The sequence below is a fragment of the Vicugna pacos genome, chromosome 4 (genome assembly GCF_048564905.1).
Source record: "Vicugna pacos chromosome 4, VicPac4, whole genome shotgun sequence".
In the NCBI taxonomy this organism is placed as follows: Eukaryota; Metazoa; Chordata; class Mammalia; order Artiodactyla; family Camelidae; genus Vicugna; species Vicugna pacos.
The window spans coordinates 59,579,019-59,604,467 of NC_132990.1; the positions used below are offsets into that span (position 1 = coordinate 59,579,019).

The 25,449-nt window shown below is 37.4% G+C and overlaps 1 protein-coding gene across 1 annotated transcript in view; it reads left to right on the forward strand.

The window, feature by feature from the left end:
* Positions 1 to 25,449, forward strand: part of MUSK (muscle associated receptor tyrosine kinase) — an 87,158-nt gene that overhangs the window by 7,249 nt on the left and 54,460 nt on the right. Inside the window, exons 2-5 of the mRNA XM_072958988.1 lie at positions 4,178 to 4,304; positions 8,199 to 8,350; positions 13,598 to 13,725; positions 15,048 to 15,189. Of these exons, the coding sequence (XP_072815089.1) occupies positions 4,178 to 4,304; positions 8,199 to 8,350; positions 13,598 to 13,725; positions 15,048 to 15,189 (549 nt within the window). The remainder of the gene's footprint in view (positions 1 to 4,177; positions 4,305 to 8,198; positions 8,351 to 13,597; positions 13,726 to 15,047; positions 15,190 to 25,449) is intronic.

Sequence of the window (25,449 nt, forward strand, 5' to 3'; positions counted from 1 at the left end):
CTATTCACAGTAAAGATCTTAGAAGAATGTTTTAATAATCCTTCTTCCCTGAATTTTCACCTAGTAATTGTCTAGAATTTTAGTTCCATTCTTTCTTAAGCACAAAAATTAGAGGGTTTTCTAAAAAAAAATTGCACAGTGTCTAGAATTGCAATTGTATTTTACCGTCATCTTAGCTTACATAGTTTCTTCTCCTTCTACCCTTTCTTCTGGGCACAAGCTATTTCTTACTGGGTTTATCCACTTGCAGTAACTGTTTCAGAAAAGATCTGAGTGGTAAACACTCTTAACATTTGTCTGTGTCTTTATTTTTGTCTTCATTTTAAAATGATTATCTAAGTTGTCTATAGAATTCCAGGCTTAGAGTTATTTTTCTCTCAGCCCTTTAAAGATACTGGTCCAGATGGTATCAGTTGTGCTGAGTAATCTCAGGTCAGCCTAATTGCCATTCTTCTTAAGGTAATTGATCTTTTCTTTCTACAAGGGTTTAAGATTTTCCTTTGTCTTTAATTTTCTATAGTTTAACCCAGTGTATCTAAGGATGAATGTATTTTTCTTCATCTGGCTTGACACTTGGTGTCAATTTCAACCTGAATATTCATGCTTTTTTTTTTTTTTCAATTTTGAAATTGATCAGCAATTTGTCCCTTTACATAGTACTTCTAGGCCATTCCCTCTATTTCATTTTTCTGGAACTTCTATTAGAAGTGTATTGGTTCCTGTCCATCTATACTTTATGTCTCTCGACTGTCCTTTAATACTTTTCATTTCTTTATTTCTCTGTCCTGCATTCTGTATATTTTAATGGTTATTTTAGTGGAAAGTTAGGAAAAGGGGGACCTTGATGCCTAGATATAAAATACAAAAGATGTCATTTTACCTAAAAATTCTGCTTTCTTATTTTAGCTACTACCTTTCAACCTTTTTTAAAAAAAAAATTATGCCTTTTGTAAAGACATCAGAAATAGAGTTTGGTTCCTTTAAACAATACATTAGTCGATGTGCTAGCCCTCCAGATAGAAAGAGGTCTGAGTCATGGTCCCTGACACAAGGCTCAAGGTTTTCATTACCGAGTGTGGGACAAAGACATAAATAAATCATTCTAACAGCATCTGCGCAGCAAGTGCTGCAAGAGTGACATGTATAGGATGACCCAAGGTGAAAGCAAAGGGTATTTGGCTCTGTCTCGCTGGTCTGGGAAACTGGGAGGAGATGGTGCTTAAACTGGGCCTTAAGAAAAGAACAGCATTAGTGAAAGAGAGATGGGCTGAGTGGAACACTCTCAACCGCCACTTCCCTTACTCTCAGCCACGGAGATTGCCTTTGTGTTTGCTGAAAAAATAAGTTTCGTTTAGATCGTGGATGCCTCTTTTATGGCCTATGTGCCACTTTGTTCTGTTTCATGAGGCTGTCACCCCGCCACTCTGCATCTAAAGTATAATTCACACTACTCACTTGGCTTTCCTAGACACCTTGCATTTTAACTTAAATGACCATATACGCAGCACTATTTACAATAGCCAAGACATGGAAGCAACCTAAATGTCCATCAACAGGTGACTGGATAAAGAAGAGGTGGTATATTTACACAATGCAATACCATTCAGCCATAAAAAAGAACAAAATAATGCCATTGGCAGCAACATGGATGGACCTAGAGATTATCATACTGAGTGAAGTAAGTCAGACAGAGAAAAAAAAATGCTATGTGGCATCACTTATAGGTGGAATCTAAAAAATGACAAATGAACTTATTTACAAATCAGAGAGAGACTCAAAGACATAGAAAATAAATTTAAGGTTACCAGAGGGGAATGAGGTGGGGAAGGATAAATTGGGGGTCCAGGATTTGCAGATTCTAATGATATATAAAATAGATAAACAACAAGGTCCTGCTGCATAGCACAGAGAACTGTATTCAATACTTTATAATGATCTATAACGAAAAAGAGCATAGAAAAAATATATGTGTATATATATATATGTATAACTGAATCACTATGTTGTACACCAGAAACTAACACAACATTGTAAATGGCCTACACTTCAATTAAATAAATAAATAGGTGGGGGGGGGGTTATAGATCAGTGGTAGAGCATGTGCTTAGCATGTACAAGGTCCTGGGTTCAAGCCTCAGTACCTCCATTAAAAAATAATAGTAGTAAAATATAAAAATAAATAAATAAACCTAATTATCCCACACACACAAAAAAGAAGAAATTAAAAATTAAAAAGATAGATAAAGTGACCCCATAATTTATTGTCCAAACTAGAGTGTTTTGGGGGCACAATTAACAATTACACCAGGATAGCAGTCATAACTGACTATTATAGCTGATCACTTGATGTATCTAACCTACCTTATTATGTAGATTGTGGACACTTACCAGGTAGAGATGTGCTTTACACATCTTTTTGCTTCTGGTCAACGCAGTACCTGCTACATGGAAACCCACTGATGTATCTCTGATAAATAATAATAATAATGATAAGAATGTGGTGTTGGTGAGAGTTATTTTAAATCAGATTACACAATGGGGTAGATTTCCAGACTCACCCAAATACAGGTGCTGGCACTTTCTTTCTCACACCATCAAGCCCTTGAGGTGCCCAGGATCTCAGCCCTCTGCTTTGGTGGGATTCACAGGTTCGTCAATTGAAGAGGGGTGCATCCGCTCACCAACCCATTCTCATCCTTCTTAACTTGTTTTTCCTCCCCAATTCTTCTAAGCCAGGTGACCCTGACTTCATGGGAGGAGAGAAGGACCATGTGTATAGCCTCTCTTCCTTTTGTCTTTCTTTTTGTAATACACACACACACAAAAACAAGCAAAAAACCCCAAACAACCCCCCCACCTCCCGCTGCCAGCCTTAGTGAGATAGAATTCACATACTAGCCACTTTGGGCAAAGTGTACCATTCACAGAGTTGTGCATTCATCATCATAATTGATTTTAGAACATTCCTATTACACTTATTTGAAATCCTGTACTCCTTAGCCATACACCACTTTCTAACCCCTCCATTCTTTCCCCAAATCCTAGACAATCACTAATGTATTTTCTGTCTCTACAGATCTGACTATTCTGGATATTTGTATAAATGGAATTGTACAATATGCTGTCCTTTCACTTAGTTTATTGTTTCCAAGTTTCATTCATGTTGTTGTCAAATAATATTTCATTGTATGGATATACCACATTTTATTTATCCGTTAATCTGTTGGCAGACACTTGGGTTGCTCCATCTTTTGGCTACTGTGTGTAATGCTGCAATGAATATAGGTATACAAATATCTATTTGAGTCCCTGCTTTCAGTTCTTTTGGGCACATAGCCAGAAGGGGACTTGCTGGAACATATGTTAATTCTATGCTTAATTATTTGAGGAAACATCAACCTATTTTCCACAGTGACTGTGCCATTTTACATTCCCATCAACGATGCACAAAAGATTCTAAAGGAAATGCAAATCAACATCACAGTTGGTGTTGATTTGCATTTCCTTATTGGCCAATGATGTTGAGCATCTTTTTACACGCTTCTTGTCCATTTGTATACACTCTTTGGAGACATGTTGAGTCAGATCTTTGCCCATTTTTAGTTACATTATTTGTCTTTTTATTATTGTCCTTTTTCAGCCTATTCATATGCAGATGTGAATCTGATGAAGCTTCAGTTTCAAAGCCTCTCATTTGCAAGAGCCCCCTTCTAAGACCTCCAGTGGGCTCCAGCAATGTGTTTATATAGACATATATTTCAATGAAATTTGGGGAAAAAGATGTTTTTAAACAACAGTTGTTAAGACTGCTTTCTCTTTCCAATTTGCCTTCCTTTCAAGTTGATTGGTGTTAGGGAGGCAGTAGGCATTTTGTATTCATTATTTTCTGTATTTTTTTTCTTTCAAAGGACACCTAAGTCATATAACTTGGGCTTCACAAAATCTGGATCTGCTCCTACTCGTCTATAATAAATTCTAAGTCCTACTCTCCTGAGAGCCTTCTCTCTTGATTTTGTAGAAACGAAATCCTCTACATAAAATGTTTCCTTCCTCTTGGCAAATTTCTGCTATGGGGAAGCAGAATTCTCATTCAGGTATGCGGTGGCCTCTGACTGCTTGCAGAGGGGTAATAACAGCATCATAGGATGCTTTTCTTTGATTTCTCCTCTCCTTTCAGCTCCTGTCATCACCACTCCTCTTGAAACCGTGGACGCCTTAGTTGAAGAAGTGGCTACTTTCATGTGCGCAGTGGAATCCTATCCCCAGCCTGAAATTTCCTGGACGAGAAATAAAATTCTCATTAAGTAAGTATTCTGCCTTTTATCAGCGAGAATGCACAAGGCTGCCTTGGGATTTATCTTTGTTACAAATATAATCACAGCTCTCGGCAGTACTGAAGTTCACCTTTAGTCTCTGTTAACACAAGTCATTTTACCAATATCTCATAAGCTATTAGCTTTGTAATTTATATGCTTAACATTTTTAGGAGTTTTATCCATTTTACTTTTGTCTTTGTCTCTTATAATAAAATTAAGTATTCCTACATAACACAGAACAACCTCTTGAATAACTGTGGTAATCAAAGCACCTGTGACATTATCACAATAGAAGTTATAAAAAGCTTTATATTACTTTACGATATAATGAAATATTTATTGCTGCTTATATATTGAGATATTATTTATACTATTCCCAACTTTTAAGTTATAATAGTTGTTAGATAGTCAGCATTTAATGTTCATAGGTCAATATTCAAAGACTGTTCTCCCCCTCATTGTCTTTTAACTTGTCCAGGAAGGAAGTTTGACGCCTATGATGTCAAATTGCTTTGAAAAATATTGCCCTATAATCCTTTCACATGTTTATCTCCCAATAGTACAAGGAGATGAAGAAATGGACAACCAAAGAGTTTTTCAAATCAAGCAAAGAAAGTCAACCTTTTAAGTCTACTTCTGGAAATCATAAATACAAGCTTACTCCAACTTGGCTTATAATACTATAAATAAAATTATTTTAATACATTTAAATCTTCCCTTGACTGTACGGCAAAAAAATGTTACAAGTAAATAAGAAATAAATGGAGCTATAGGTTTGAATAGTTGTTAGGCAAAGGATATGTGAAATAGGGAGAAATTATGTTTTAAAAATACGATTGAGTGCTTCTTGAGGAATAATGAATAACCTTCCACAGGAGACACCTGACAAGCATCTCAGCCAGGTGGTAAAGTCAATATCAACAGTGAGAAATCATACTGAATGTATGGATGTCCCTTGTTATGATGTGATGAAATGGCACTCTACTTTTGTGGTCTTTCTCCCCAAAACTAGAAACCCAATTTAATCATGTTAAAACCATAAGACAAATTCCAATAGAGGAGCATCCTACAAAATACTTGACCAGTTCTCTTCAACAGGATGATGTGGAGAAAAGAAAACCCTTGTACACGATTGATGGGAATGTAAGGTGGTGCAGCCTCTATGGAAAACAGCATGGAGGTTTCCCAAAAAACTGAAGTTAGAACTACCATATGACCCAGCAATTCCACCCTGGGGTCAGAAAAAGTGAAAACACTAATTTGAAAAGATATGTGCAACCCTAATTCATAGCAGTGAACACATCTGTAAAATATTTCAATATTCATATTTTTCCATGAAAACTATTTACAATACCCAAGGTATGGAAGCAACCCAAGTGTCCATCAACTGATGAATGGATAAAGAATATATGATATGTATTTACAACGGAATATTACTCAGCCATAAAAAATGAAATTCTGCCACTTGCAGCAGCATACATGAACCTAGAGAATATCATGCTTAGTGAAATGTCAGGCAGAAAAAGACAAATACTGCATGATATCACTTATATATGGAGTCTATAAAAGAATACAACTAAGTTTATATGCAAAACAGAAACAGACTCACAGATATAGAAAACAAACTAGTGGATACCAAAGGGGAGAGGAAAGGGGGGAAGGGTAAATTAGGGGTAGACGATTTAGAGATACAAACTACTATGCATCAAGGATATATTGTATAGCAGAGGGAATTACAGCTATTATCTTGTAAAAACTTTTAGTGGAGTATAATCTGCAAAAAACACTGAACCACTATGCTGTGTACACCTAAAATTAATATAAGGTTGTAAATATTGAGTGTCCCTCACAATCTAAAAGCAATTTATGTACTTTAATTAAGCAACAATGATTCAACAGATTATAAATCTTTAAAACTTTATATTTCATAGAGTCCACAAACACATCTGTAAAATATTCCAATATTCATATTTTTCCATGAAAACTTATATACAGCAAAAGAAAAGACTAAAATTACATGTGATTGTCATGGCTATCTTCAATTATCTAATGTGATTTAATGAACTACTTGGTGATTATATTATCTTAGTCACATTAGACCAAAATTACTACATCTCTTTATTCCTCTTTAAGATCAAGTATGTGATGGGAGCCACCTGACAAGAATCCATTTCCTTTATACTTTTTGTTTTCACATTAAATTAGTCTCCTATTTCTGCTGTAATCAATTACCACTAACGCAGGGGCTTGAAACAACACAAATTTATTATCTTCCAGTTCAGAGTTCTGAAATTAGTTCAGAGTTCAGAGGTCTGAAATAAGTCTCTTTGAGCTAAAATTGAGACATTGACCGGACGGGAGGTACTAGAGGAAAATATGATTTCTTGCCTTTTCTAGCTTCTAGGGGCTGCCTGCACTGCTTGGCCCCTTCCTCCATTTTCAAAGCCAGCACTTGTGACACTCCACCCTCCGCCTCCATGGTCACATCTCATCCTCTGATTCCCCTGCTTTCCTCTTCCATCTTCCAAGGACCCTCATGATTACATGGGGCCCATCTGGATAATCCATGATACTCTAGTTTAAGATCCTTGAGATCTGCAAAATCCCTTTTGCCATGTAAGTTTCTGGGGATTAACACATGGATCTTTAGAGGGGGCATTCCTCGGCCTAATGTACACATGTTGCATAAAAACCTTTATTTGGTCCTAAAACCCACTTTTTTATGAAGTATAGTTGATTGACAATGCTGTTAGTTTCAGGTATATAGCAAAGTGTGATTCAGTTATATATATACACACACACAAATATATTCCTTAGGCGTAGAATCTTTTTCAGCTTCTTTTCCATTATAGGTTGGTACAAGATATTGAATATAGTTCTCTGTGCTATGCAGTCCTTATTGTCTATCTCTTTTATATACTATAGTGTGAATCTGTTCATCCTAAACTCCGAATTCATCCCCCCTTTCCCCTTTGGTAACCTTATGTTTGTTTTCTATGTCTATAAATCTATTTCTGTCATAAAACTTACTTTTACACTGATGCTTCCCCTCAGATTTCTTTCTGTTATCCTAATTCCCTTCTCAACAAACATGTTTCATGTCCTTTAATGAGATCATATACGGAAGACCTGCATTTTTAGAGTTTGAGCCTGTTTTGCCTCCTCGTGTGTCCCGAGGAGCTGGAACTGTGGCCGGCACTTGTTAGGCACTCAACACATATTTGGTTAATGAATGAACAAATACTTAGTTAACTGTTAATGACCTCTATAAATATTTAACCCTTTCTTTTTTCATTATTTAAAAAAATTGAAGTATCATTGATTTGCAATGTATGCTAGTTTCAGGTGTACAGCTTTGCGATTCAGCTATACATATATATTCTTTTTCAGATTCTTTTTATTATAGGTTATTCCAAGATATTGAATATAGTTCTCTGTGCTGTGCGTAGGGCCCTTGCTGTTTATCTATTTTATACATAGTAGTGTGTACCCATTAATCCCTTTCTGCTAGTTGCATTTTATGTGTGCATGTTCATTATCCAGCGCTACTTCCCAGTAAATATGGGGAAATACTTACATATCTTGGAGAATGATAGACTTCCCTAAATAAAGTAAATACTACATGTGGGCTTATCAATAGGTATAACCTTTTGAAATTATTTTTGAAGGACTCAGTGGTGCTTTGATTACTGGAGACTAGGAAAGACAAGAATGTCATATTAGCTTTAAATTACCAAATAAGATTACTCTGTCGTTCAGAACTCACTTGTTTCCTGCTAGCTTTTCCTCCACTGACAAATCATCTGTTTTATCATTTAATCATCACCAAAAAAAAGTTCATAGGTGAGGTCCTAACCTGCCATATTCCTCTGTGACCCACAGGCTCTTTGACACGCGGTACAGCATCCGGGAGAACGGTCAACTCCTCACCATCCTGAGTGTGGAAGACAGCGATGACGGCATTTATTGCTGCATCGCCAACAACGGCGTGGGAGGGGCTGCCGAGAGCTGCGGGGCTCTGCAAGTGAAGATGAGTGAGTAGGAAAGAGAATCCATTGATTTCCATTGATTTCCAAGCTGACTTGGTACACTTCCAAGTAGGCAATAAACAGAGCCTCCAGAATACCTGGAGGTTCAAGCAGCAAGACAAGCTCAAGTTCCAGTCACAACCTTGAGGCAGTTAGCTCCACACCCCTTATTCCTGCCATCAACCACTACCCTACGGGCAAGCATCCTACTTCCCCATCTTCTCGCATTTTCTTGCCTTTATACGGCTCTTTGCTTGCCCCACCCTGATGCCTTTCACCAGGGAACTTCTCTCTACAATTTTTACCCTGTGTCTTTAAAACCGTTTCATTACAACCAAACACCCTTTTAATCTCTAACCTCATGGCAGACACTTCTACCCTTTTTCCTAATTTCAAACTTGGTTTTCTTGAGCAACTTTTCAAATTTGAGTGACTCTTCTACTTAAATGGAAGCTGTTTAGTATTCCCCACTTCATGTCAACAAGGCTGGCACATATGATGGTTAATTGCTGCTTCTAAGCCATTATATGTATATATTTTTTAATTGAAGAATAATTGATTTATAATGTTGTGTTAATTCCTGGTGTACAGCAAAGTGATTCAGTCATACATATACATATATATTTTTCAGATTCTTTTCTATTATAGGTCATTACAAGATGTTGAACATAGTTCCCTGAGCTATACAGTAGGTCCTTGCTGTTTATCTGTTTATATACAGTAGTTTGTATCAACTAGTCCCACACTCCTATTTTATACCTCCCCCACCACCTTCCCCTTTGGTGACCAGAAATTTGTTTTCTATGTCTGTGAATCTGTTTCTGTTTTGTAAATAAATCAATTTGTATCATTTTTTAGATTCCACATATAAGTGATATCGTACGACATTTGCCTTTCTCTGTCTGACTCACTTCACTTAGTATGATAATCTCTGGGTCCATCCACATAGCTGCAAATAAGCCATTATATTTTGTGTTCCTGTGCAAAACTTTTCCTCTCGTGAGGGCTTGTGCCATTTTGATCATTCTCTCTAACCCTGTTCATCAAGTCATCTACTCACTTCTAGGTCCTCTCCCGTATTTATGAAAGACTTTAATCCCAGATTTATTATCCTTCTATCCACTCCTACTCCTGCCATGATCCTGAGGGATTTTTAACAGCCATGAGACAGAGTGACTGCCCACTTCATCCTACAGCTCCTTGGCCTCCACAAGTCCGCTGATGTTTGCCTTAACTCTTTATCAGTCGACCCAATCTGGGACCTTGTCATCCCAGGAAACGGACTGTATTTCAAATCTTAAGCTCCAGTATGTCACACTCTGAACATGGACACTTCCAGCTCTGTCCGATGAGGGAAGCAGTTTCCCACACTCATGATCTGCCTCCAAACAGGAGGCACAAACTCCACCTGTCTCTTTCTCAGCTAAGAACAGTGTCTAGCTCTCTCCCTCCCTGCCTCCCTCTCACTCCATACTGTCACCGACATGGTTACGTTCTCCTGCCCTTGACTCTGCTGTCCTCTGTTCCACCGACTCCCAGCGGGGACTTCACTCAGTTCTCTCTCCACTTAGTTCTCTCTCCTCCCTGTGCGGTAGCATCAAGCACCCCTCACCAGCGTCCTCAGATCTGTGAACCCCTGTGCTGTAGCATCTGCTGCTCTCGACCCTGTAATAATATAACCTTCATTTTCCCCTCTCTGACACCACGCTGCTGGTGGGAAAAATCACATGCATGTTGGCACCATACAAAGCAGGAGAATCCAGTTCCACCTGGAACCTTTATTGTGAGTTTTGTTCTTGTGGACTTACATCCCTGCTTCTTGTATCTCTGATCTTTTTACTCTGTTGTTACTGCTTTCTGGAGGGGATCATCCACTGCTTCTTTTCAGTGTGAGATGCACTTCCTGAATGTTTGCATGGCTGAAAGTCTCTACTCTGCCCTCACTCTTGGGTAATATTTCAGGTATAGATGAAAGTTTTAAAAGGCTCTTGACTGAGGTTTTAGTAGACAATTATTCATTGTCATATGACAGTCTACGTTGTAGGTGAGAAATCTCTCTTACCTGTTTACAGGTAAATCTGATGTTTATCTGTCTTAAAATTTCCAGGATTTTTCTCTTTATTTCTAGAATTCTTAAAATTTTCAAATAGATAAGAATACATTAGGTATGTTATTATCACTGTCTTTTATTAATACTTTTTTTTATTCCCACTTAGTCTTAGGTGAGCCCTTTTGATCTAAAACCCAAAGGGTTTTGTTTTACTTTTTCAAAATGGGCTATACTTTTTTTCCTACCTTCTTCCTCTTAATTCTATCTTATTCTTGCACTTTTAATTAACAAATATTAGGTTTCTTTTTTTGTCCATTTTTTTATGGCTCTAATTTTTCCTCCTCACATTTTCTACATATCTATCTTGATACTCTATCTTCTGGGAGATTTATTTGACTTTTCCTTTTATATCATGAATTTGGTCTTCACTATGACCTCTGATACTCTGATCTTATATTGAGTACTTAAGATCTTAAAAACCCATATGTTTAATTTCTAGGGATTATTTCTTCCCTGATCACTCCTTTTATTGGTAGCAAACTCTGTATGTTGTATGATGCAATATTCACTCAAGTCTCACTAAAGGTACCACTAATGCATTTTTGAAAATCATTTTCTTCTTTTCCTGCCTTATTTCTGTTTCCTTCTGGCTAAGTTTTTATTTTCTTTCTTTCTGTTTTTTCCCTTCATGTTCATGGTTTTTCTCAAATGTCTGTTAACCTTCTAAGTTTGCTCACACTTATAAATGATGCCCGAGATTGAGTATAACAGGTATGGAGTGGGGCTAGTGGGACATCGTGGCAAAGCAGATCTGGGGGTTCTGTGAGTAAGCAGGTACGGGGGTACCCACAAGCGGGCTTTCTTTTAGCATGTGGGGCAGTGAGAATATCAGGTATGGAAGTTGGGACGTTCTCTTTTGTTGAAGAATGAGGCCTTGATTTTGAAGACAGAGCTCATTTAAGTACCTCACTACTTTGTGGCACTATTTTTCCTTTGAATGTTTCTCCCATTCTTTCTGGCACTAAATATCCTTGTTTTTGATTCTATCCTCAATCCTTTTCTTCTCTCCACTCTTTCCTTAGGAAAGCTCACCTATTCATGCGGGTATACACTGGTGTGGCCATCCCAGCTGTTAACATTTTGGAATGCTTCCACACTGCTTGGTAAAGAGCTGCTTCCTGAGACCCTCAAGGTCCCCACCCCCATCACTCCTCCAACTTCCCTAAGACCTCCCCCAGGATCTCCCTCCCCCAGCTTCCTTACAGTCCATCAACCGAGGGCTCAGTTGGTACTGGCATAGCAGGGTACTTCCATCATCCTGCGTCAACAGGATGACCAGCTCTGATTAGTCAGTGTCATGGCTCCACCCGAATCATGCTCCCTTAGAGTGGGGAACCCATGGCTCCACATCAACCCTCAATTCATTCCTAGCTTACTTTGTATTCAGTTACCCACAAAGGCTCTCCTGACCCGTCCCCAACGGATGACCAAGACACCTATTTCATTGAGAAGAAAGGAGTTACTTTCTTAAAACAGAGGTTTTCTGCCCAAGACATTATCTATGATCCCTTTGCCACAGAGATCAGTTTAGGGAGCCCAATGGAAGAAATATTCTCTTTGATACATCACAGGTGTATCAACTCATAAGCTAAGCTAGGTAGCTGTATGAGAACCCAATTTAGATAGCAGGCAGGGACAAAGCTGATATTTTTCTGTAACACATTTGAAGTCTGTCTTGTATTTTTGCCACAATACAAGATCATACCAACTCAGAATGGCAATAATGCCTAGATTTAAAATAAATACACCTTGCAGTTTTGCAAATATCACAACTGCCACCAAACCACACCCCCCGACACACACACACACACAACTGAAGTAGAAGGAAAAAAATCCTTATTTCATGCCCTTCTATGTCAAAGTAACAAATTGATCATGGCACGTGACCTGACAGAAATAAAATGCATCCATTCCTCAGTAGTCTCTCCTGCAAAGACAGCCCTCTGTTCTGCATCTGTAACATAAGATTCCTAAGGATGTAAATACAGTTTTCATTACTTTATGAATGTTTCAGATAGTAAAATAACTGGCAGCCTGAAGTGTCCATTTTTCTATACATCAGATTTAATAACTCCTTCCTCTGAAAGCTCAGTATTGGAGAATAAACATTAGCTGACATAAACTATTTCTTCTGAAAAAATTAACTTGTGTGTTTCACAGAACAGGACACACAAGTTTGCTTTGCATAGAAGAGTTTCTCAATCATATGACAGAATTTCTCTCATTACAAATAATGTCTAGTTTATTTTCTAGAGGATAAATGTATCTCATTTTTAATCATCATATTTAATAGTCAAATTAAGATGAACACTAAAGGGTGAGAAGGTCATTACTCAGAATTGTGTAAAAATATAAACATACCAAAAATTTATTTGAATATGTTTCTATGTCTGTTGCTATGAATTGAATTAAATAATGTTGAATTGTTACATTAACAATCTAATCCACTTTTTATTAACTATTTTTTAAAGTGAAAAATACTGTGATAACTTCAAGCTCCTAATGTGTTTTATGAATTTGTTTTTCAAATAAGATAAAACAGAAAAAATAATTTATCATATAAATATACCACAGCTTCTTTATCCAGTGATCTATCAGTGGACATTTTGGTTGTTCCTATGTTTTGGCTATTGTATATAGTGTTGCTTTGAACATTGGGGTGCATGTATCTTTTTGAATTAGAGTTCCCTCCGGGTACATGCCCAGGAGTGGGATTGCTGGATCATATGGTAAATCTATTTTCAGTTTTTTGAGGAATCTCCATGCTGTTTTCCTTAATGGCTGTACAAACTATATTTCCATCAACAGTGTAGGGGGGGTTCCCTTTTTCCCACACCCTCTCCATCATTTATCATTTGTGTATGACTGAAACATTATGCTGTACACTAGAAACTGACACACTGTAACTGACTATACGTCAATAAAATTTTTTTTAAAACATAAAACAGAGATAACCTAAACTTTTTAAAATGATTTCTTTTTGATACCCACTACAAACATGTCTTAGCCCTTGGTGAATTCCGTAATGTAATACACCTACAAATATTTTTTAATGGATATTTAGAATTAAACATAAAGTTAGAAACTCTAACTATAATAAAGCTATATGGCCTTTTTAATTTTTAATTTTCATTTCCCTCTAGAACCTAAAATAACTCGTCCTCCCATAAATGTAAAAATAATAGAAGGATTAAAGGCAGTCCTGCCCTGTACCACGATGGGCAATCCCAAGCCATCAGTGTCGTGGATCAAGGAGGACAGTGCTCTCAGGGTAAGTGATTATTATGTTAAAACATGGTTGTACAACACATTTCCAAATACAACAATCCTTTGTGAACTCAGTTACACGCTTACAAACTTCTAGCATAAAATTTTGTCCATGTACAACATTTTAACTGAACTTAAATATTTCTGTTCCCATACAAGCAAATTGTAAGGCATTCCAGTTGGGGCTGAGTAGGAGAAAAAAGAGATGGGAACCAGGAGTATTAGGGATGAAAAATGAAGCCAAACCAAGCCAAGCAAAGCTAGAGTCTTTTTTGTTGGTTGGTTGGTATTTGAATCATTTACTGTTTAACACTGAATCTTTGAGATTCAAGGGATGAAAAAGACAGAACTAAAATCTTGGCTTTAGACCTGACAAATAGTTTCTGGGAGGAGAGAGAGAAATGAGGTTTGGAAGAAAAGGAATGAGAACATTCTGGAGTGAAGTTAGAGCATCAAGAGTCAAGACCGGCAAACGAACACCTTGACAATGACCTCAGTCACACAGGGCAGTTAGACCAGAAATTATGCCCATGCTCATTGTATTCTGCGTTCATATCTCATACCTGCATTCACTGATAAATTACTACACTGCATTATCACTCTATCTTTCTGTCCTCATGTAACCTACCAACTATGAACTCAACCAGGTCACAGATAATACGTTTTTCATATTACTATACTCAGAGTATTCCATGGGGAATACACAGGTGCTGATATATGTCGATTAACTGAAATGAAGTATAATATCAATAAGAATTTGTTTTATTTAAAATAAAATAAATAATTTTAACTTGAATAATATTCTATATAATTCTCTGTCTTTCCTTTTGTTATAAGTATTTCCTGTAATAAAAGCAAGGGGTGGTTCTACATAGACTATTGAATATAGAGCCCCAAAAGAAAAGATAAATGTAATATCTTAACTATAAATACCAAATTTTATATTATTTGTACCATTTCCCAGCTTTTCAAAGGACATATATTCCCTTAAGAATACCATGTAGGCAGTAAATATGGTGTTTAAAACAATGCTTTTTAATGAAACAGATTTGGATGTGACTTTTTAGAAATCAAGTAAATTCCTAAAATAAGGCTTGTTGATTCAGGACATCAGATCAGCCTTTGTGTCCTCATGTCATAAAAGAAAATAAAAATTGGTAATCTTACATGATCTTATTTATTATTGTATGTTATACATAATAAAGGCCAAATAAATGTTAAAACGCTATTTCTGATCAGTGTGATAATGATGACTTGATGAAATATATCACATATGTCCTCAACAAACCCACAGACATTTTAAATTCATGTCCCTATGCCTGGCAGGAAAACCCCCGCACTGCAGTTCTGGAATCCGGGAGTTTAAGGATTCACAATGTGCAAAAGGAAGATGCAGGACATTATCGATGTGTGGCAAAGAACAGCCTCGGGACGGCCTATTCCAAACTGGTGAAGCTGGAAGTTGAGGGTAAGGAGCTGCGTTCCTTCCCATTACGGTGTTACCAGGGGGCCTCGTGCGCTGCTGGGAAGGCTGGACTTCAGCCTGCGAAGCAGAGATGCGGTAGGTAGTTCAGTTCCCTCAACTCTCCCAGATATTAGACCATCAGGTCAAGACTTGGAAAATTGAAAAGAAAAAAAAAAGTTCCCTAGTATAAAGGTCATTTTCCACCTATTGCTCAATTTTGATCAAAACAGATTAAATTCACTATAATACTGAAAAAGTAGGATACCATATTAGAACATCTTCTAATGGCTTGGACATTTCTCCCTTGTTTATCAATCTGAAGATACTCATCTTATCTTTTTCAGCATAAAGACCTGTATGTATTTAAAATGTATCAAAAGGAAAAACGTGTACCTTTTTTTTTTACAGATTGTATTCTGTCACAAAGGGTTGAGAAACAGAAAACACTGACTCAAAATGTATAACCTTCAATGGTCCTACTTCTACGAGTTACACTGTCAAAATATTTTTCATTTTTAAAAATGTTCCTTTTAAGTCAGTTAACTCAACAACTGGTTGCGAAAGATCTTCACTGAGAAATCAGAATCCAGATAGAGCTAGGGATTCTATCATTGGGTCGTCAGATGCTTCTTGACTTAAAATTACATCACATTTTCTTAAAAATAGAAACTAGCAGCACGCCTGTACTAGGTGAGTAAACGGAGTGCAAAACCCTTCCCAGCTCTTCCTGTTACAAGACTTAGAATTAACCTCTGACTCTCAGTTTTCTTATCTGTAAAGTGGGGTTTGTTGTAAGTTTCAAAAAGATAAGCCATTGATAGTATTTAGCAGAGTGTCTGGCCCTTTGTAAACACTCAATAAATGTTGACTATAACAATCATCACTTACTTTTACTGCTTTTCTGTTATCTGATTGATAAAGTGGTTGGACTGTCACACTTTGGCACAACTTCAATCAGGGAAGACTTCAAAGCTTCCCCATAGCTAATTTTGATTTCATCCTTCTCTTAGGCTAAAAATCTGCTCTTTCCCACATTTCTTCCTTCTCAATCACACAGATTTCTGTGAAGATTACTTTTATTTTCTAACTAGATCTTCTTCTCACAGCTTTAATGATCTCATTTCCATTAGCCGTTCATGAAAAGGAATGAGGCTGGTGGGAAGGGTGGTTGTCAGATATAAAAAAGACATATTTTTAGCACCGCTGCTATAATTTAATATCTTTTAAATTATCAGTGCTATTTAAAGCTCAGTCTGCAACACCCAGCTGATGTAACTTATCAGGGAAAAATAAACAAACACACAAACACACGCAGGCACCATTTTAGACCTACTGAGTATCAGCCTGGACTCAGTGTTTCTTTGAATTATATGTGGAGTGATGCAGAACTAATGTTATCCATTTGTGTACAATGTCACAAAGATTTTCCTCTTCAAGATATGAAATATGAGCCCTTTGGATTATAACATATAACACTGATTGTTTAGCTTACTGTCTTCACAGATTTTGAAACAATGTGCTTTAGTTTGGCCTAGAGAAAATGAACACAGATCAATTAACTGGGGTCTTGCCTTGCCATTTAGTATTGTATCATGCCGATCAGGAAAACTGAATACTGTCTGCTCTCTTCCTAACATTTAAACGGTCATGTTCATTGTTCTATCAATTAATAGATGCTAGAGATTTTATTAAACATGCTGGTACTGAGAGCTCATAATATCAAAGCTTAAAGTTACTCTAGCAGTAGGTAAGATGCTCATTGTGGCACCCATGTCTATTTCCACTCCATTTTAGTCCCGTCTAAAGTAGTCAGTAGACGTGAAAATATGTGACCTGCTTAGCACAGTGGCTGGTACACAACCAGCATTTACTATAATAATTTGTGTTAGAACATAAATATTGCAGCAAATCTGTTTTGGCTCTTGAAGCTCTGAAAGGTTGGCTTCCACTTAAAGAAAATAGTTGAGGCATTTCCACCAGAGAGAATGCAGACATGACCTATTTAAAGGAAGGGCCAGTTCAACCAATGACTCAGAGCAGGTGAAAAAAAAAAAAAAGCAACTAAGAAGTCACTGGAAAGATCCCAGTGTGCCTTCCCAGCAAATGCCTGCTGTCTTGGCAATGGTGAGGGCTGAAGACGAAGCTGGGCTACGGTCAGGTGGGACAGACGAGCGTTTGTTATGTATTGTGTCGTTAAGCCTGCAGATTAATTGGAGCAAATCAGAATGCGAGCCCTGTAAGTGCTGCCTGATGCTGGGCTACACTTACAGCAAATAGGTATGTCAGGGAAAGGCGGGCTTTGTCTGCCATCGTGAGCTTCTGATGAGGTTAAGCATGTAAAGATATTCTCCCCTTCTGTCTTGTCTTAAAAAGTTCAAACAGTGACGTGCAAAATCGCTGATGGAAATCATCTAACTCAAGCATGGCCAAACAGGGAGGTCTTTCCAAAAGGATGAGCGATGAGATGGCTAACATTTTAAAATGCTAAATGCTTCACATGGATTATTTCATTTAATTTTCACTAACAGCCAGTGAGGAAGGTCCTTTCACTGCACAATTCTAGAAAGCGGAGGAACAGAAAGGATCAGTAACTCACTCAAGGCTGCACAGATAGAGGCACGTAAGAAATGGAGTAGCACTGTCTGTTCCATTAAAGAACAAGAGAATTATGTGTCACACTGTCAAGCGTAGTGTCAGAACGGAGATGGGGAAAGAAGCCAGAATTCTGTGAATGATGGAGAATGGGAGCAGGGAAAAAGAGAGACATGGGTGGAGACAATTTTTTCCATAAATCTGGCAAAGAAAAAAGATGAGTCCAAAAAGTGAGCAGTAGTTGGAGGCCCGTAGGTAGTGTCGTTTTGCAAGATTTCTCTTTTTAAAAGATTAAATGTTTAAAAAAAAGTTTACATTAAAAACATTAATGAGAAGGAAGCCGGACAGAAGGAAAATGTGAATGTACAGGGGAGGGGAGAATATTCAAGGGACTGTGATGCTTGAGAAGGCGAAAGAGAGGTACTCAGCCATCAGCTTTATACACGGGGTGACCACGTGTCTCAGATTGCCCAGGACAATTCTGCTTTACACCTGTTGTCCTGGAATCATTATTAACAGATTCCTTCTTTTACTTTCAAAAATATCCAGGCTTCGGCGGTAAATTATATGATTACTGTACTTATTCAGGAAGAGGAAACTTCCTTCCTTGTAACAGGAAGGAAGGAGAAAAGGGGCGTATTCTAGGGTAAGTGAGTTCACAAGTTTGCTGGCTGGCATTTGAGAAAGCTCTGTTCAGATGGTCTCTGTTTCCTCTAGGAAGTAGGAAGTAAGGTTATCTTCTGAAAATACTTCTGTAAAGGGGGGCAGAGGGATGAGGAGAGTGGAAAGGGTTTAAAATAGCTGAATAGGGGAGATGACTCACTGGGCAACTAGGCTTGCTGGGCAACATTCAGGTTTTAGCGGAGAACAGAACTGGGAAGACAGAAGAACGTTCATTTATTTAATTGCAGGTGTTTCCCCAGGGTTTCTTATACTGTCTCCAGCAGTGTAAGCTAGAAAAAGTAGAGAGCCAAATCCAAAGGCAAGGTATAGGCATTGGAGTTTTGTGACGAAGGAAAATAGGGCAAAGGATTTGAGAATAGTGTAAGAAAATGGTAAAAACCATGACTCATGGAATCTTTATGCACTAAGTACACAAACCTAGGGTTAAACGCTTAGACCTTCAGCCATAGGACAGGCAAGATAATATGAAAATCTTCCTACTACCAGAAAGCTTGGTTAGTCATAAAACAAACTCATAAGGATAAATGCAAATATTCTGGAATCAAAAGTGACTAGAAATTGGAAAAGCAGAGCAATAAGATCACGAGCTGGTTGTACACTGTCCTGCAGGGAAAGAGAGGTGCCTATTTCTATGATGTACAAGATTGGTTTTAAGTCTCTTAAAGGGACAGAAGACAAAGTCCTGGGCCCCTGTGAAGTGCAAGTTAGCATCAACACCCTTACATAAAGCTGAGAACCACAGAAGTGAAAAGATGGGCCAGAAAAATTCTATCTGTTGGCATAGAAAGACAACACAGAGACCTGTCTGTCTTTTCATAAGAAGAAAAACCAAGTCTTCTTATGCACGAATATCCAACACTCAGGACTCTACCTCCAATACATTTGATTTTTGAATTCATACTGCCAATCTGGGAACCCTCAGCTGGAGAAATTAACATAAAAATTAGCCCCAGGTCTTCTAAAGAAGACATAGAGATAGTCAACAGGCATATAAAAAGACTCTTAATATTGCTAATTAATAGAGAAATGCAAATCAAAACCATAATGAGGTATCACCTCACACTAGTCAGAATGTCTATTATCAACAAGTCTACAAATAATAAATGCTGGAGAGGATGTGGAGAAAATGGAACCCTCGGACACGATTGGTGGGAATGCAAATTGGTGCAGCCACTATGGAGACCAGTAAGGGGATTTCTTTAAAAACTAAAAATAGAGCAACCATAGATCCAGCAATCCCACTGGATATTCAAGTAAGTATCTGGAAAAAAATGAAAACCCTAATTCAAAAAGATACCATGCATCCCCAACATTCATAGCAGCACTATTTACAGCAGCCAAGTATGGAAACAACCCAAGTGCCCATCAATAGACAATTAGCTTAAGAAGATGTGAGATACACACACACACACACACACACACACACACACACAAAATGGAATATTACTTGGCTATGAAAAAGAATGAAATATTGTGATTTTCAGCAACATGCATGGACCTAGAGAACATTATACTTAGTGAAATAAGTCAGACAGAGGAAGACAAATACTGTGTGATATCACTTAGATGTAGAATCTAAAAAGTAATACAAATGAACCTACATACAAAATGAAACAGACTCACAAACACAGAAAACAAACTTATGGTTACCAAAGGGAAAAGGGAAGGTGGAGGGACAAATTAGGAGTATTGGATTAACAGATACAAACTACAATACATAAATAGAAAAGCAACAAGGATTTACTGAATAGCATAGGGAATTACATTCAATATCATGTAATAACCTACAATGGAATATAATCATAAAAAATATAAATAAATCACCTTGCTGTATACCTGAAACTAACACAATATTGTAAATCAGCTATACTTCAATTAAAAAAGAAAAAAAAAGTTACAGGTCAAAAGTATAACAACAAAAAAGCTCAAAAAAGAAACACTTTACACAGGTTACACAGGATTTTCACAGATAAAGCCACACTGAGGATAAGTTCACAATGCAAAATTATAGCACCCACAGGAAACAACATTCCTTGCATGAGAATTAGCTCACACAATGTGCAAAGGGATTAAACTCCAAGAAATTCAGTAAACAGCACAATATAATAGATACTCTAAAATAAATATGTTTAAACTAATGAAAGACACAAAAGGAGGAAGAAAAAAGAGAAAAATACATTAGGAAGAAGAAAGGCAGTTCTGATAAAGAATTATAAATAATTTTAACAAGTGAAAAATATAATGATTGAAATTAAAAGTCAATGGACGACTAGTGATACATGAGAGAGAAATAGATAATTCACACATCAGAAATCAGTTCTTCAGAATTTAGAATTCAGTGAAGAGAATTGGGAAAGATGAAGCTGAAATTTGAGAAATAATTAAGGCTACAAATTATAGAAAGAGAGAATGGAGAAATATAAGAGAAGTTATACTCAGAAGTATAAGGACTGAGAACTTGCCCAAACTGATGGAAAATTTAAATCTTCAAGTATGAGAAGCCCACCAAGTCCTAATAGTAAAAATAAAGAGCAGATATATAGTTTCACACCAGACTCATCATAATGAACCAAATCCGTAATGAACAAAGGCAAAGATAATCTTAAATTATTAAAGAAAAGACGGATTACTTATAAAGAACAACAATTAGAAAAACAGCAATGAAGAGGGTGAGGAGAAATCAGCATTTCCAATTATTCTTATAATTTGGCATAGCCTAGTGGAGATGTTTTTGTTTTTTGGGTTTTTTTCCCCGATAAAAATCAAACTTTAAAATGTGTATAGATTTGTCTCAGTAATTTAACTTCTGAAAATGTATCTAAGGGAATTATTTATAGAAATATATACTCCAGATGATCATAAAGTTGTTTATAATAGTACAAGTTTAAAAGTAATTTCAATTGGCATCAATAGGGGACTGACATAATATGTGATGAAATTCTGTGTGACCACTAAAAAGAATGAGATTGATCGATTGTGTATTAATTTCTGAAATTATCCATCATGTATGTGACTTGGATCCATTTCCTGTCTCTGAGCCTCAGTTTCCTCATCTCTAAAACAGGGATAAAATAGCTCCTACCTCAGATCATTGCCATGATTACATGCATTAATACTGGCACACTGTAGGCACTATATAATTATTTGCTGTTTTATTATTTTTAATTGATACTTACATAGGCTTACCATCTGCAAGGCACTATCCTATTTCTTTAGAAATATTAACCCATTAGAAATATTGTGTTCATAAGTAAAAAAAGCTAAAGAACAGTATGTTACATATTTATACATTGGAGTATAAATACCAAATTGCTAACAGTAATCATCTCTGCACATAGAATTACATGGTAGGGGAGCTGGTTACCTTCTATCATATACTTTATATAGCTTTATATTTTTGGAACTTTTATAAAGAGACCTTTATAAGTAGGAAGAATGAATGCTCGTACTTATGCTTTGGAAAAAGTGATTTCTTCCAAACACCACACTATTTTAATAAGTGACATCAACCTTTCCATTGTCCATTGGTTTGACATATTATTTTTGTAGTTCTGTGGCTCCATTCTGCTTTAGAGCAAACTTAAGGATGGGAAAAGTTTTGTCAAAGGCAATCGATTCTTATGTTGATTAGTCATTCACAGCCCTTGGCTACTGGCTGAAGAATATTCAGGGTGGGGGGTCATCTAAACAGAACACGGGACCATTTCCTGAGGGAAGGCATTAACCCACAAAGACAGTGAGTTGAGGAAGAAGGGTTGCCACCTAGATGGAGTGGGAAGTGAAGGGGTTCAGAGAGCGGCCGCTGCTGGTGAGTTCTCCTCCCACAGGACTTGTCTTTCTTACTTATGGGCAGAAACCTGAGATTTACAGTTCTATAGTGTCTCAGAGGATCGAAACCAAAATTCCACTTGGGTTCTGATTTCTCAATGAACATTTTCTAAAGTTGGTTGGGTGTTACTGACTCATGAAGTAAAACGAAGGTAAGTTCCCATAGAAAAGTGAAGCTCCACTGGGTGAGAACCACAGAGGGACTCTGATTTGACGTTGGCAGGCAACTCCGCGGTTTCCCAAACTCCGTAGTTACCTGGAATGCAGAAAACAGCTGGCAATCTGACAACTGTGGAGGGGCTTCTTTGGAAAGGTTAACCCCTGGCTCAGGGTCCTCTGGAACAATGGGCTTTAGGATAGGTTTCATGGCAGAACGTGATGAGGGCCAGAGAAATCTGCCTGTCATATTTCACAGATTCTAAATGCCCATTTTAAAATATCTCAGCATATTTGGAGTGAATCTCAGGGTCATCGGTTTCTTACAATAACCGTTGGCTAATTTGTCGGTTCATTATTATGCATTTTAATGTCTCTGAAATTGAGATTTGTCTTAAAGGTGGATCAGACCCCATGTGTGGCTTCTGCCCTTTAGCTAAGATCATTTCTTAGCTGTCTCCAAATATGAGCATGCATTTACAGTGATCAACAAAGATAAATCAATCATACTGGCTCATACAGATTTCCTTATATTTAACTAGAAATATTCCCTTCTGTTTGAGATCACTTCCTCTAATTATCTCCTTGCAGAGATGAAAGCATCATTTTCAGTAGCATAATTCCATGTAGCCTCCCCACCCCTTCCCCACTGAACAACGATATTTGCTGGATTCGTTTTGTTTGGTCGAAAACAGAGACAAAGTGATTTTCAGTGCCCTATAGAAGGAATTGTCTCCTAAGCCAAGAGACAGCCTTGTCTCTCTCCAAACCCCTTTATGTTCTACATTAGGCACGATGAGCATCCAAAGAAAGATCCATATTGTTTCTCTTACGTATCTTTAACTGAAACAGTCTTCTCTCGAGTACTCCAAAGGCGGAGGAGACAGATACTCAGTGGCAGGGCGATCCCACCAGGGAGTGTGAAGACTTTAGTGGCAGAGCTGAAGTTTCCAAAAGGAGGCTGCCATCAGGGAGGCGCTGAGTGACGTTGAAGTACCAGATTTGTATTTTATTTTCCCTTTTTTGACCAGAGTGATATTCTCCCTTTAAAAGAAATGTGTTTCATAAACACTACACCATAGAAATTAAATACTTTTAGTATGATAATATAATTACTCTTGTTTTTATAGCTGGAAATTGTTGTGATGGGTTTTTCGATCACTGGGAAAAAACCCATAAAAAAAACTACAAATATCTCATTTTCTTATATTTCCCTTATATGCTTACATATTTCCCTTTCACTTCCCTTATATTCTTCGACTTAATTACTAGGAAATGATTTCTTTATTTGGAGCGAAGGGCAGATCTTATACATTTTGTGAGTATCACATTCAGACGAATCCTGCTTTGTGGACAGAAACTGGTTGAATGTAGAATACTTGAAACCCAAGTTGAAAGAGATGGATGTTGGAATGCACGGAACTCCCTGCTGATTGCGTTTTCAATTATTATCTTGTTTGCCCTTGGAGCTTTAAGCCCTTAAGGAAAAGATGGGGCAGAAGAGACGCTGGAACCAAGCATTCTTGGCATCTCCAGTGGGAAGACGTGGCTTGGCACCAGTACCAAGCTGCAGATAAGAGCCCTAGAAGCAGACCAAGAAAAGACCAGAGCCCTTCCAGGTAGAAGCTTACTGTAGGCTTCCCTGGGTTTAAACAACTCCCCATTTGGAAGGAGCCTCAAAAATAGACCCCTGTCCCCACACTTGGGAGAGGCATTTTGCAGAGGGGCAGGTGAGACATGTGGCAAATTTGAGTGGTTTCAGCGCAAGAATCTCCATCACTGGACAGGGCACTTTATTGCTGTCAGTCCCTTTCTCTGCAATCTGAAAGGCTTCACCCTGTATCTTAAGGCTGACTTGGTCTACTGGAGGCTTTTTGTTGTTGTTGAAGACTTTTTGCAGACCTATGCTGTACATAAGTAGAATTCTCAAAGACCAAAACAAATAGAAACACACCTATGACGTCCCAGAGGCAAACATCAAACGATCTAATCATAAGAGATCAGGATTGGTTTCAAAAATGTTAGACTTCTGGCTGTCTTCTTTCCTAGAGATCAGATTTCCTTACGGCATCTAGAAAAGTGGAAGTGATCATGTCATGTTTATGCACATTTGATTTGCTTTTTCCTTTGTTTATGCTGCAGCTCTTAATATGACAAATGCCACAGAGAGAGGTATTTAAACCCCCCAACGTGTGCTGTGTTCACAGTGATTGCAGTTTTAACAAAATTTGCAGTGGTCCTGTTCCCGGCATCAGTTCTCCCTACTTGATGCCACTAACAGGTTTAACTTGCTGTCATGAGTACATTGTGTATTTAAAAACCAAAGAAAGGAAAGAGGCATAAACCTTTGATATCCCTGGGGGCTACCAAGGGGAAAATTAAACCTGCATGATTAATAGGGTGCATGCTCTTAAAGAAGAGTTTGACCCACTGGTTTTGACTTTACAGGATATTATGCTGCAGTCTCACCTAAGAAGTTCCATAGTGCTTTCAAAAAAACAACAGTAAGGTGGTCCTTTAGTTGAAGAGTTGTCAGTAAAGTTCTCTAGGGACAAAAAAGTTACATAAAGATTATAGCACTGAACATACAATACTTCAAGGTCAAGAAGAGTTAGGCCCTCTTTCATTGCTTTGAAGAAAAAAATGGGCTCTTAACTACTATATATAAAATAGTTAAACATCAAGGTCCTACTGTATAGCACAGGGAACTCTATTCAATACCTTGTAACGGCCTACAATAAAAAAGAATATGAAAAGGAATATATATTTGTATGACTGAATCACTATGCTGTGCACGAGAAATTAACACAACATTGTAAATAGACTATACTTCAGTTAAAAAAATGTGCTCCAAAGATTTGTCTTCAATTATTTAAGAGGATAGAATTGATGAAGACAACATTGACATTATATTGTTTGAAATGAAAAGTTACTATGACAGAAAAAAAATGCCTCCTCTACTTGGAGTAAGCTTTTATTTTCATTGTTTAGGTAATAACATGA